Source organism: Cibotium barometz, chromosome 40 (genome assembly GCF_041138505.1).
Source record: "Cibotium barometz isolate CiBa-2024 chromosome 40, ASM4113850v1, whole genome shotgun sequence".
Lineage (NCBI taxonomy): Eukaryota > Viridiplantae > Streptophyta > Polypodiopsida > Cyatheales > Cibotiaceae > Cibotium > Cibotium barometz.
In genome coordinates, this window is record NC_141085.1 from 46,087,233 (window position 1) to 46,098,681 (window position 11,449).

The 11,449-nt window shown below is 39.0% G+C and overlaps 1 protein-coding gene across 1 annotated transcript; it reads left to right on the plus strand.

The window, feature by feature from the left end:
• Positions 1 to 3,086: 3,086 nt before the first annotated feature.
• On the plus strand, positions 3,087 to 5,126 carry LOC147615566 (chitin elicitor receptor kinase 1-like). Its single transcript, XM_086779673.1, has one exon. The coding sequence runs from the start codon at positions 3,279 to 3,281 to the stop codon at positions 4,500 to 4,502; it is 1,224 nt and encodes a 407-aa protein (XP_086635799.1). The 5' UTR covers positions 3,087 to 3,278; the 3' UTR covers positions 4,503 to 5,126.
• Positions 5,127 to 11,449: the final 6,323 nt, after the last annotated feature.

The window sequence follows — 11,449 nt, forward strand, 5'->3', positions numbered from 1 at the left end:
TACACTTATACTATCTTCTTGGTGGCTTGTTTTTTACCTTGGTTGTAGAGAAGTGAAAAGAAGAAAATTTAGGTATCCATCTCTCTCTTGTGTGCTTGTCTTCTTACGAGTGTATGTGTGAAGAAGTTTTCTTGTAAGCATCTCGAGCTCATCCTTTCTCCCATGAAAGGGTATTTAGCTACCTTTGTTTGTTGTAAGGATGGTTTTTTAAAAGTTCCCTCTTCCTTTATGAAAAGGATATGTTTATAAGTTACCATTGTTGTAAGGTAAAGGGGGACTTTTGAAAACCACCATTTTTAATGACTTTTATAAAGAAAAAGAAGGTGGCCAAGAATCTCACCACCCTCAATACTTGTTGCCACTCTCAAAACCTCTTAAATAGGCAAACAAAATACTTGCTACTCTTTTGGCATGAACCTTTATGGCCATTTTCTTGTAGAGTAAGGCAATTTTGACAATAAGAAGTTGTGAAACCTTGTTTTCAAGGATATATATTCATAGAAAGTGTATCTCTTTTAGTAAATCATGTTCTAAGTTTGAAAAATTAAAAGGGTCCCCTAGATAGTATATTATTATTAGTTTTACACGTTGGTTTGCAAAAAGGAAAAAATAATAAGTTTGATTTTAATGGGCTTATAGAAACATCACATACATAAGGGTGTTGTATATTAAAAATTTTGAAAGAAGGTCAGAAGCTTGGTCTAAAAAGGAATGGTCTTGTAGAAAACATCAGATACATAAGGGGGTTCTATACTAAAAATTCTTAAAGGTCATAAGCTTGGTCTAGAAAGGGGTGGTCTTATTGCCGCTAGATTTATCAAAGGGATGCATATAAATTAAATAAAATTCACATAAGGGGGTTGTGCATTAAACTTTTTGAAAGGTCATAAGCTTGATCTAAAAAAGGGGTGGTCTTATTGCTTCTAGATTATTCAAAGGGATGCATATGAATTATTAATTCTCATATAAAAAGGGGTTTTGAAATCTCTCTTTAACACAAATGATATACCCAATTTTTAGGTAATAATTGATGATTCTTTTGACTCTTATCTCATATTCTTCTTCACACAAAAATGATTTGTTTGGTTGTTAATGTGATATAACATGATCAATGTTACTATATTAATTAAAAAAAGTCAATAATTTGAAGCACATGTAGAGTGTAATTATCACAATTTACTCAAGGTGAGAAAGTCTTATGACCTTTCTAATGCATGGATAAAGCATGCTAAGATGGATAAAAAGTAGTGTCTCACGTCTCACGCATACTACTTAAAGCACTCTTATTTTAAACTCTTCAATGAAAAAAAACATTTAAAGGATTACATGGGATTACAAAACATTTAAACTCTTATTCCCAGGATTACATCCTTAGTACATGGGAATAAATATGTTATGATATATTTATTCCCATGTACGCCAAATAACAAACCACCTAGTCATGCTTTACTCCATACATATTTTTAAGAAGCGTATTAACACAAAGTTCCACTCTACATCATAGAGCAAGGAGGTTGAACCTTGAATTCATGAATTGATTATGTTATGCATGATTGTATTTTGAGCAAAGGGCATCGATAATTAAAAATTGAGATAGGTACATGAGTAGTTTTAAAGTCTTCTATATAAATGAGATGAGATGGTCTTGGTGGTGGTTGAGATTCTAAGGAGGTAGCAAATAGTTTTTACACTCTCAAAGGAAAGAGAAGGCATGAACAAGTAAATGAGATGAGATGGTCTTGGTGGTGGTTGAGATTCTAAGGAGGCAGCAAATAGTTTTTACACTCTCAAAGGAAAGAGAAGGCATGAACAAGTAAATGAGGGTATCATTACATTACAAATGAGATAAGATAATTCAATGACTTCATGCGATAAAATAATTTTCATTCACATATTAAAGATCTAAGCTATTACATTTATGAAAATGGCTTATTGACTCACTAACACATGAAGATATCTATACTTTATTTTCTCACATGATGAGGATTGGAGTAACCCCTGTGGTTATATATGGTTTAACTGATGGTCCACCAACACTTTTCATAGGCATTTCCTACTCCTACTAATTGTAGCCATCCTCTCTCTCTCTCTCTCTCTCTCTCTCTCTCTCTCTCTCTCTAACTCTCTCTCTCTCTCTCTCTCTCTCTCTCTCTCTCTCTCTCTCTCTCTCTCATGTATGTGCACATGCCTTTGTATTTCGTTCCCTTCTCCATAGTCGTAAACAACATTATTGAAAAATTATACACATCTTACACACATAAAATATGCGATCCTTTTTTCAAGCTACACTCTTCTCCTCTTCCACTGTTTGTTATTTTTTGATGTTTACTACTCATAAATAAAAATGAATGCCCATATTACTCATCAATAAAAATGAATGCCCATCTTACACAAGATAAATCCTTTCCTACATGACCCATTGTCAACTTACACGTCAGTTCGAACTCATAAATAAAAATGACTGCCCATCTTACACACGATAACATGACCCTTTGTCAACTTACACGTCACTTCCTTTGTGGAAAGTTATGTTATTTAGAATTTTGTGGGGTGTACCGCTTTGGTGGCTTTACTAGTGCTAGGTTTTGACTTTAGCATATGAGGTTTTTTTCCAACTATCATGACACTTCCTTTGTGGACATGTGGTGTTAAAAATTTTGTGTGGCACCTTTTGTGAAGCTTTACAAGGTGCCAAACTTTCATTTTTGCATGTGAGGTTGAAGAATTTGAGCATCAACAAGTTAAATGGACAAAATGTCTTAGTCTCTTGATTTAGCTTGACACATGTAACTTTTCTCTTAGCATTGTACATCATAGCTTTTATTTGCGTGAAGGATAAAAGAGGATAGCAGTGGTGAGATAGATCGTTGATTGCTTATGGAGGGAATTTGCACCTGCTTTTTATGCCAACTGGAGGGAATTTTCTCCATGTTTATTGTTAAGGGGAGGAAATCTATGCATTGTTTACTGCCATGTGGAAGAGGCATGCAATCACATCGTATTCGAATCTCACTCATGTAGAATAGATCATATTTGGTCTCTTGAGATTATTCCTACGACGTTAAAAAAAGCTTCATTTTGCTTCTTCTTTTCTTCTTCTTCTTCTCTCTCTCTCTCACACACACACACAAACACGAATTAGCATTTGTTCATGGTTCATCCTACAAATGTGGGTTTGCCTTTATGAGCTGTTGACGAAGGATTATTATTGTAATTCAATCTGCTAATTGAAAAAAACCTTCAAACGTTAGGAAGTTCAGTTAAAATATAACTACATCATGTGTTGGCTGTTTCTGAAGCGCGCGCGCAAGCGAGCCCTTTCTCGCCCTCAAGCCCGCCATGGCGTTGATGACCTTCACACGACCAGCAGCAGCTCCGGCATGGTCTCCTCTTCAGTTTTCTCTACCGATTTCTCCTCCACAAGCATGGCCTCCATCGCCAGCGTCAAGGAGACGCTCCGTGAAGGCCCGACCGTCTTCCGCTTCGACGAGCTCTGCATCGCCACAGACAACTTCAGCCCCGCCAAGAAGGTCGGCCGTTCTGTCTGGAAAGCTACCCTCCGCGGCATCACCGTCGCCATATCCAGGAAGCACGGCTGCGCCCGCCGCCTGTCTCGCGTGCTTCAAAGAGTTCACTCCCTGCACCACTTCAACCTCATCCGACTCCTCGGCGCTTGCCGCAAAGGTGAGCACCTCTACCTTGTCTATGAATTCGTGGAATCCTCGAACCTCCGTGATTGCCTCCGCAGCAAACACGGTGTCAGTTACTCTGCCCTCTCCTCTTGGCATTCTAGATTGCAAGTTGCCGTTGATGTTGCTAAAGGCCTCGAGTACCTCCACCATCTCGCCTCCCCCATGTTCATCCACAAATACATAGACAGCAGAAACATTCTGATCAGCAATGACCTCCGTGCCAAGATTGCCCATGTCGGCATCGTGGCCTTGACCGGTGAAAGCACTCAAGAAGAAATGCCAGAAAACACTCAAGAAGAAATGCCAGAAAGCGAAGCAGGGGAAATCCAGCAGGAGAGCAGTGAAGGCAGGCCCGCCCGGCTTCATAGCATCAAGATCAATGGCATACAGGGTTACATGCCTCCCGAGTACATCATCTCTGGCACAGTAAGTCCTAAATACGATGTTTTTTCCTTCGGCGTGGTTTTGTCAGAGATTCTTTCAGGCAGAGAAGTAGTTCCTTCCCAGCCTCGGCAAGTTGGGAAGAAACCATCCCTCCCGGAAATGCTGCATTCTGTCATGACAGAACCTGACTCCAGAGGTAAACTCCGGAGATGGATGGATCCCCTCCTGAGAGATTCTTACCCAGTAGATGATGCTCTCAAGGTGGCTGCCATAGCCAAGTCATGTGTGGATCCCAGCCCTTCAAACCGCCCTGAGATGTTGGATGTGGCTTCGAATCTGCAAAAGTTTCTGATTTCTTCCAAGAAGTGGGAAGCCACAATGGGAGCTCAACATGAACTAATGACGTCCTCCCTGCAGCCCAGATGAATGTTCAGGCAACGAATGCACATTCAAACGATCATCAAGATGGCTAATTAATGTTGGTTACATGAACATAGATGAGCAAATCAAGACAAGCAGAGGATCTTATGTCTACTTGTTCTCATGTGGCATTTGGGATAGGGGAAGACATGTGATCAACAAAAAAATGCGACATTTGGGTGTTATTCTCAGATGGATACTGATAAGGTTTTGTGTCGCCTACGTCAGTGCCACGTGGACATGGTCAGCAGGTTCCAGGGCAGGTTTAGAGGCCAGATAGGCACCATGTAGAAGGCCCATGAGCTGTCCGGACACCCCAAGACCAAGCGGCACCCACATGTGGGAAGAGTTGACACAGCTGGCAGCTGGCCACAGTTGGCAGCCAATTGATCAACCCTAACCAGCCGATCAGTCCGTTAGCTGCATATAAACAGGCAGCTGACTCTCTTTGAGTGCCAGATTTGCTAAGAGCAGCGGTGGAAGTGGTTGAATCAGCAACCAATCAAAATAATGACAGCTCACTAAATCTACCGGTTTTCTCTACACAAATGTATAATGCGTGCTTTTTAAAACTAAAATGTATTAATTTTCCCCCCCTTAAGGGGTACAAAAATCCTGGGCCGTTTTCTTTTGACACTTTTTTTCTAGCACTAATGTGAAGAGTTCTTGAATCATGGATATTATGACAGGTGTGGTTGCAGGCACGAACAATTTGACACCATAAGTTCTTTTTTTTCAAGATGCAAATTTAGGCAGAAGTCTTTTAGGAATTTTGAAGATTGTTTAAAGGCTACGGTTGTATCAGAAAAGTTGCACATTGGACAGTGAGAACAACCTGTAATACAGTTGCATTCTGCATTTTTGCAGCTCCCCTGCTCTCCATTAAAGCACTTTATTCATCCTTTTTGCAGCACAGGTGGTCTCTGTGGGTGTAGGGCATTTTCCAGCCGTCAGTTTTTTCAGCAGGAGAGTGGTAGTGGATAGCTATGGATGACATAATGGTGGGCTATCAAATGGCAGCAAGTGGCAGGGGAATGAATGCCAAGGAAGCTAGGCTAGGCACTCTTTAGATTTCTGCTCTCTCAACATATTGAACACATTCGCATCCTCACAATTCAATTCTCCAGTTTTCTCTCTTTTGGTGTAGGATAGGATATGTGTCTTCGGCCTTTTGGCTGTATGTGCATACCCATTGTTTTACATTAATCAGTAGTAACCGAGATGGATTTGCTGCCTTTGGCAACAAGTTGATGGGCGATTAGCTACACCCTTTTGGCTGTAGGCAACATCTTGGCTAGAATTTCAATACAAGAGCAACTGGGCTGTCAGTTTTGTAGCTACTCTCAATGTTGAGTCACATAGATTATAGCTTCAATTAGTCCATGAAGTGCATAAGGTTATGACCCTTGGTACTGTGGATTAAAGCAAACCAATCTTTTTCCAAGTCCAGCCAAGTCCATGGTTACTTGGCACTCAAATTATAAAAAAGGAAATTAAATTAAAGATTTGGGGAAATTTTGGTGAAAGGAGTTTCCTATTCAACAGGTGGTGAAAGGATTGATGTAAAGTTCGATAAGATTCGTTTCGTAGGGTCTCGTTATTGTGAATAATTTGTTGGCAAAAAGCAAAATAGTGGGTAGAGTCCAACACGGGTTGCTTCTGATGTGGTGAAAGAGACGCGACCCGTTACAATTCATCGGACGTGATTCGTGCATGTTGGACCTGTTCTTAATTTTACTAGGACCTTTGAAAAAGTGAAGGCCTAAGAGAATTGCCTTGGATAGCAGACTATGAAGAACACGACGACTGTAGTGTAGTGGTTAAAGTGGAATAAGTCCCACCCGGTTGTGCGGGTTTCGCGTCCATGTAACCAGAGTTGGGTGTGTATAAAAAAATCGGTGATTCTTGCCTAACTTTAAAAAAAAAAAGTTATCCATGTTAGAGAAACGAGGGATCAAAATTAGAATTTGAACGAAACTTGCATAAGAAAGTAAGCCCTATGAGAGAGAGAGAGAGAGAGAGTGTATCCTATTGTTTGGAAAACCTTTATTTTTTTTTTGTTTTTTGGAAAACATATGTTTTCTTTTCATTTTTCACCAAGCTAGAAATATACTTTTTGAAAATTTTGCATTATTATTGCAAAAATTTCAACCGGTTCAATTCCTTCTACTAGAGATCTCAACGAATTTCCAATCGCCTCAAGGTTAAAGCCGAGGCACACCTTTCACAAACACTAGTGTATCCTTACAATCTCATGTAAAAGCTTAAAGAAATTTCAAGAGCTTGTTATGGAGGAAATGTGAAAAGAGTGGTAGAGATAGTAGATGCAAAGGCAAAAGAGTCATCCAAGTGAATAAGTATCTTGGCCTTTTATAAGCCAACCAAGGTCATATAAGAGACCTTGGATAAAGAGGGATGGAGACAAGCAAAGGGCCTTGATCCCTTTTGACACAAATCTAGAACACAATGGACATTTGAGAGGCAAGCATTAAGAACCCAAGTGTGTGTAACGACAACACTAAAAAGAGACCCCTCATGGTGAAATTTAGAGCTTACATGGTTTTCATGAGAAAGACTATTGTCATGGAGGTAGACTTGAAAATAGTCTTTCTCCTTCACTACCCTACGCATATAAGCTAGTGAAGGAGACCTTAAGCTAGTGAGGGAGGCAGTGCGATAGAAAAAACATGTGGTTACATAAACTTGGAGACAAGCCTTTTGAGAGGAGACACATAAGACATGAGGATTATGAGGGTATGGTAACATAAATTGCAGCATTATGATCTAAATGATGAGGATTATGAGGGTCTGATGGTGTAATAATGCTATATAGAGATCGCATTGTGCACTATGATATAGTTAACATGGAGGACGTGAAAATCTTGGTAATTGGTTGAAGTAATAAAGAAATGATAGTTTCTCAAGAGAATGCAATGATACGTGGAGTTCTATGATATTGATGTGTATTATAGCATTACCAATATCACATCGTGTGGGGGGGAGATGTTAGGTAAAGCTCCATAACATCCCAATCATAATGGAATGGCCAAATGGCCATCATCATTGGGCCGCCACATGCCATCCACATGAAGGTGGTAAGAATTGGATTGATAGTATCATGGAATCCTTAGTTCAACACATCAAAGACTTCCACATTTCTCCACTCATGCCATGAGCAAACCACTCATGTATGTCTTTTGTCCTAACACATTCTCATATCGCAATCTCATATCCACCCTGAGTTATCCTGGCATGCAAACAAGATTGTTGGCAAGAGAAATGCTGGATAACTAATCATAAAAGACTTCAATGGGACCTACAATTTCAATGCCAATGTCTTCAAGCATCCTTCTCAACCGTATGATTTCACATGTCACATTGGGTATCTCTCTATATTCAGGTTCACTTGATCAAAGTGCAACTGTGGGTTATTTCTTGCTTAACCAGTCGATCATACCACTTCCAAGTGAATAACAATAACTTGATGTAGACCTTCTATATTCTAAGTTTCCAACCCAATCAACATCTATGCATACAAACAACTCTCCCATGAAGTTGTGAGATACCTTTGATATACTTGAGAATCCTCTCGGTGGCCAACCAATGAGACTACCTAGATTCTTGCATGAATTGAGACATAACACTGACAGAGAATGAGAGATCTGGTCTTGTGAGATTTTGAGGTAAATCAAACTTCCAACTAACTGTTTGCACATGTTTGCATCAACCCACCATCTTTGAGCCATCATCTTTCTCAAGATTCAAGTTTTCTTCCATAGGAGTGGTAGGTTTACATGAATCCATGCTGAATCTCTTCAAGATGTCCAGAGCATACTTTTATTGTGAGAGGATAGTTTTGTGTGCATCCCCAAAGACTTCAATTCTAAGGAATCAGTGGATTTCTCCAAGATCCTTCATCTCATACTCCTTTGCCAAAAGTGTCTTGACTACTTTCAAACTTTCCATGTTGCTACCTGTGAGGATAAGATCATCAACATATAGAATAATGAGAGTGATATCATTACCTTCATATTTGATGTAAAGAGTAAGATCTGCAACACTATTCTTGAACCATTAAGCTTTGAGAAAACCATTAATCTTGTTATACCTTGCCCTTGGGGCTTGCTTCAGCCCATACAATTACTTTTTCAGCCTACATCCTTTGTGTGACTAAGTGGCATAAACATAACTAGGCGGCTGTTGCTTGTAAACCTCTTCCTATAATATCCATTCAGGAATGCATTCTTGACATCCATTTGATGAAGTGGCTATCCATAGTGGGCTGCTAATGCTATGACCAATTTGACAATTGTCATCTTTGCAACAGGGAAAAATGTTTCATCATAGTCTTCTCTATACCTTTGAGAAAATCCTTTGGCACATAATCTGGCTTTATACCTATCAATATAACCATCTAAATTCAGCTTTACCCTATACACCCATGTGCATCCTATTGCTTTCTTACCTTTTGATAAGTCTACAAGCTCCCAAGTATCGTTGCTCACATGAGAGCATTATGTTCTTCATCCATTGTTGCTTTGTACATGGTTCTTCATATGTTGATGTTTAATTATAGGATCGAACTTAGACATGAAGATGTTGAGAGATGTAATCTTTGGTGTTTGAGTGTGTGGGGTGCAAGATATTGTGGTAAGATAAGAATGCCACATGTGATATTGTATGGTGTGTGAGTGTTGACCAAAAGAGTGGAAAAGGGAGTGCCACATGGATGATGATGTGTAAAGTAGGATAAGGCTAGAAGGCCTATATCATTGTATGGTTCATTAAGTATATGCAATAAAGATCTAGTGTTGAGTGTGTAATCTCTCTCTCTCTCTGTCTAGTCATGGAGTTTTTAGTGTGGTATAACCCACCTTAATCTTATGCTTAACCTAGTGTCTATCACCATGATCAATCCCATATTAGGATTGTTTACCAGAAGATTGTATGTATGGTTGCAAACTTTGATATGTAAGTCAACCTTTGAGGCATGAACTTTTCCCTTGTAGATCTCCTTAGTGTTGTGGTTAAGGTTTCTTCATCTTCATGTATAAGGGTTGGTTGTTTCTTCATATCTTGACCTTGTTTTGGTGTAGAGGAGGTTAAAATTTGAGAAGTGACAGATAACTTCATGGGGGAATCTTCTTGGTTGGAAATTTATGAACCATTACTTTGACCTTCTCCTATGCCTTCATGGTATGTGCTTTGGGATGATGTAAACCACCTGTCATGCTCATCAAACACAACATCTCTTGACACACATACTAGCTAATTGGAATCAGGATTATGCACCCTGCAACCTTCGAAATGGAATCATATCCAATGAATATACATCTTTTAGAATTTTCATCTAATTTTCTTCTCTTTTCATCTAGGACATGCATGTAAGCAATGCAGCCAAATATTTCAAATGAGGTATGTTTAGTTTTCTACCTAAGTATACTTCTTATGGAGTGAGATTAGTAAGTGCTTCTTCTGGAGTGAGATTAGTAAGTGCTTCTATAGGAATTCTATTCATGAGGTAAACTGATGTGTTGACTGCTTTATCCTAATATTGGTTTGGAAGATTTACTTCATTTAACATGGCTCTCGCATGCTTAGCAATCACCCTGTTCTTCCTCTTTACTACTACATTTTGTTGAGGGTTGTAGGAGCGTGTGTACTTCCTCCTTATGCCTTGATGTGTGCAAAAGTCTTTAAATTATTGGACATGTAGTCCCCCCCCCTTTATTTGATGTGGCTTCCACATTCTTTCTCTACCATTGCTTGCACTGCTGAATATAGAGAAAAGCATTAGAATTTTTCTTTAGGAAATAGACCTATACCTTCCTGGACATATCATCCACAAATGTTATGAAGTAGTGTGCTCCTCCAATAGATGCTGTTTGGCTTGGAGCCCACAAGTTTGTATGTACAATCTCTAATGTTTGCCTTGCTCTATAAGTGCTTTTGTTGAACTTGGTTCTCTGTTGCTTTTTCCAAACATGCAAGATGGACAAGTGCTTTCTTGCTCATTGAATTGTAGCATAGGCAACCCTTCCACACAAGACCTTCCCTTTTCAAATGCAGGATGCTTTATGGTTTACATAAGCTAATTGCTTATGCCAAAGAGTAAGTGGTGTTTCAGCTGAGAAGTGAGCATGGTGAGAATCATCTAATTTCAAAACAAATTCTTCTCAATATGATTATCTTTACCACAGAATCCATAAGAATTCTTTGCATTTGCCTTTAAGTCAATGAAGAGCTTCTTGTTGGTGGAGAACTTGTTCTTGGTGTAGTATGTTCCTTCATAGACACCAATCTTCTCTTGCTTCTTCTTATACTCCCCAAGAAGTGTAGCTTTAATTCCCTCTAAAAAAGGTTCTAGAAGGTTTGTTTAAGTAGACACCAAATGTCCATGCTCTTCATCAGGCATACTTTTTAATAAGATAACAACTACATCTTCATCATCTATTGCTAGTTGGGACATTAAACTCTTCATGTGATTTTAGATGAGTTGGGAATGAGTCGGAAGCTTTCATTTTAAGTTTGAAAAATTGAATTTTAAGGCTAATTTTTGAATGCTTCCCTTTTGCCCCAAATAGTTTTTCCATAATCTCCCATGCCTCAGATGGGGTTTTTGCATTTGAGATGTGATGAATATAATTATCACTAAGGCCTAATGCAATGATGGCGAAAGCCTTCAAATCCTTAGCTTCCCATATGCACAATCTTTGATTCCCTTGTCCTAGGTTTTTCTTCTTTCCGATAGACCTTTCGTCATGAAATTGAACTTCACCCTTACCATGTGTGGAATCCTATCCCATTAAACCTATCAATGTGCATTGAACTTCACCCTTACCATGTGTGGAATCCTATCCCATTAAACCTATCAATGTGCATTGAAGTAATAATTGTTTATATAGCTATTTTGAAACTGTATAGTATGATAGATTCTATAGTACGATAGATTT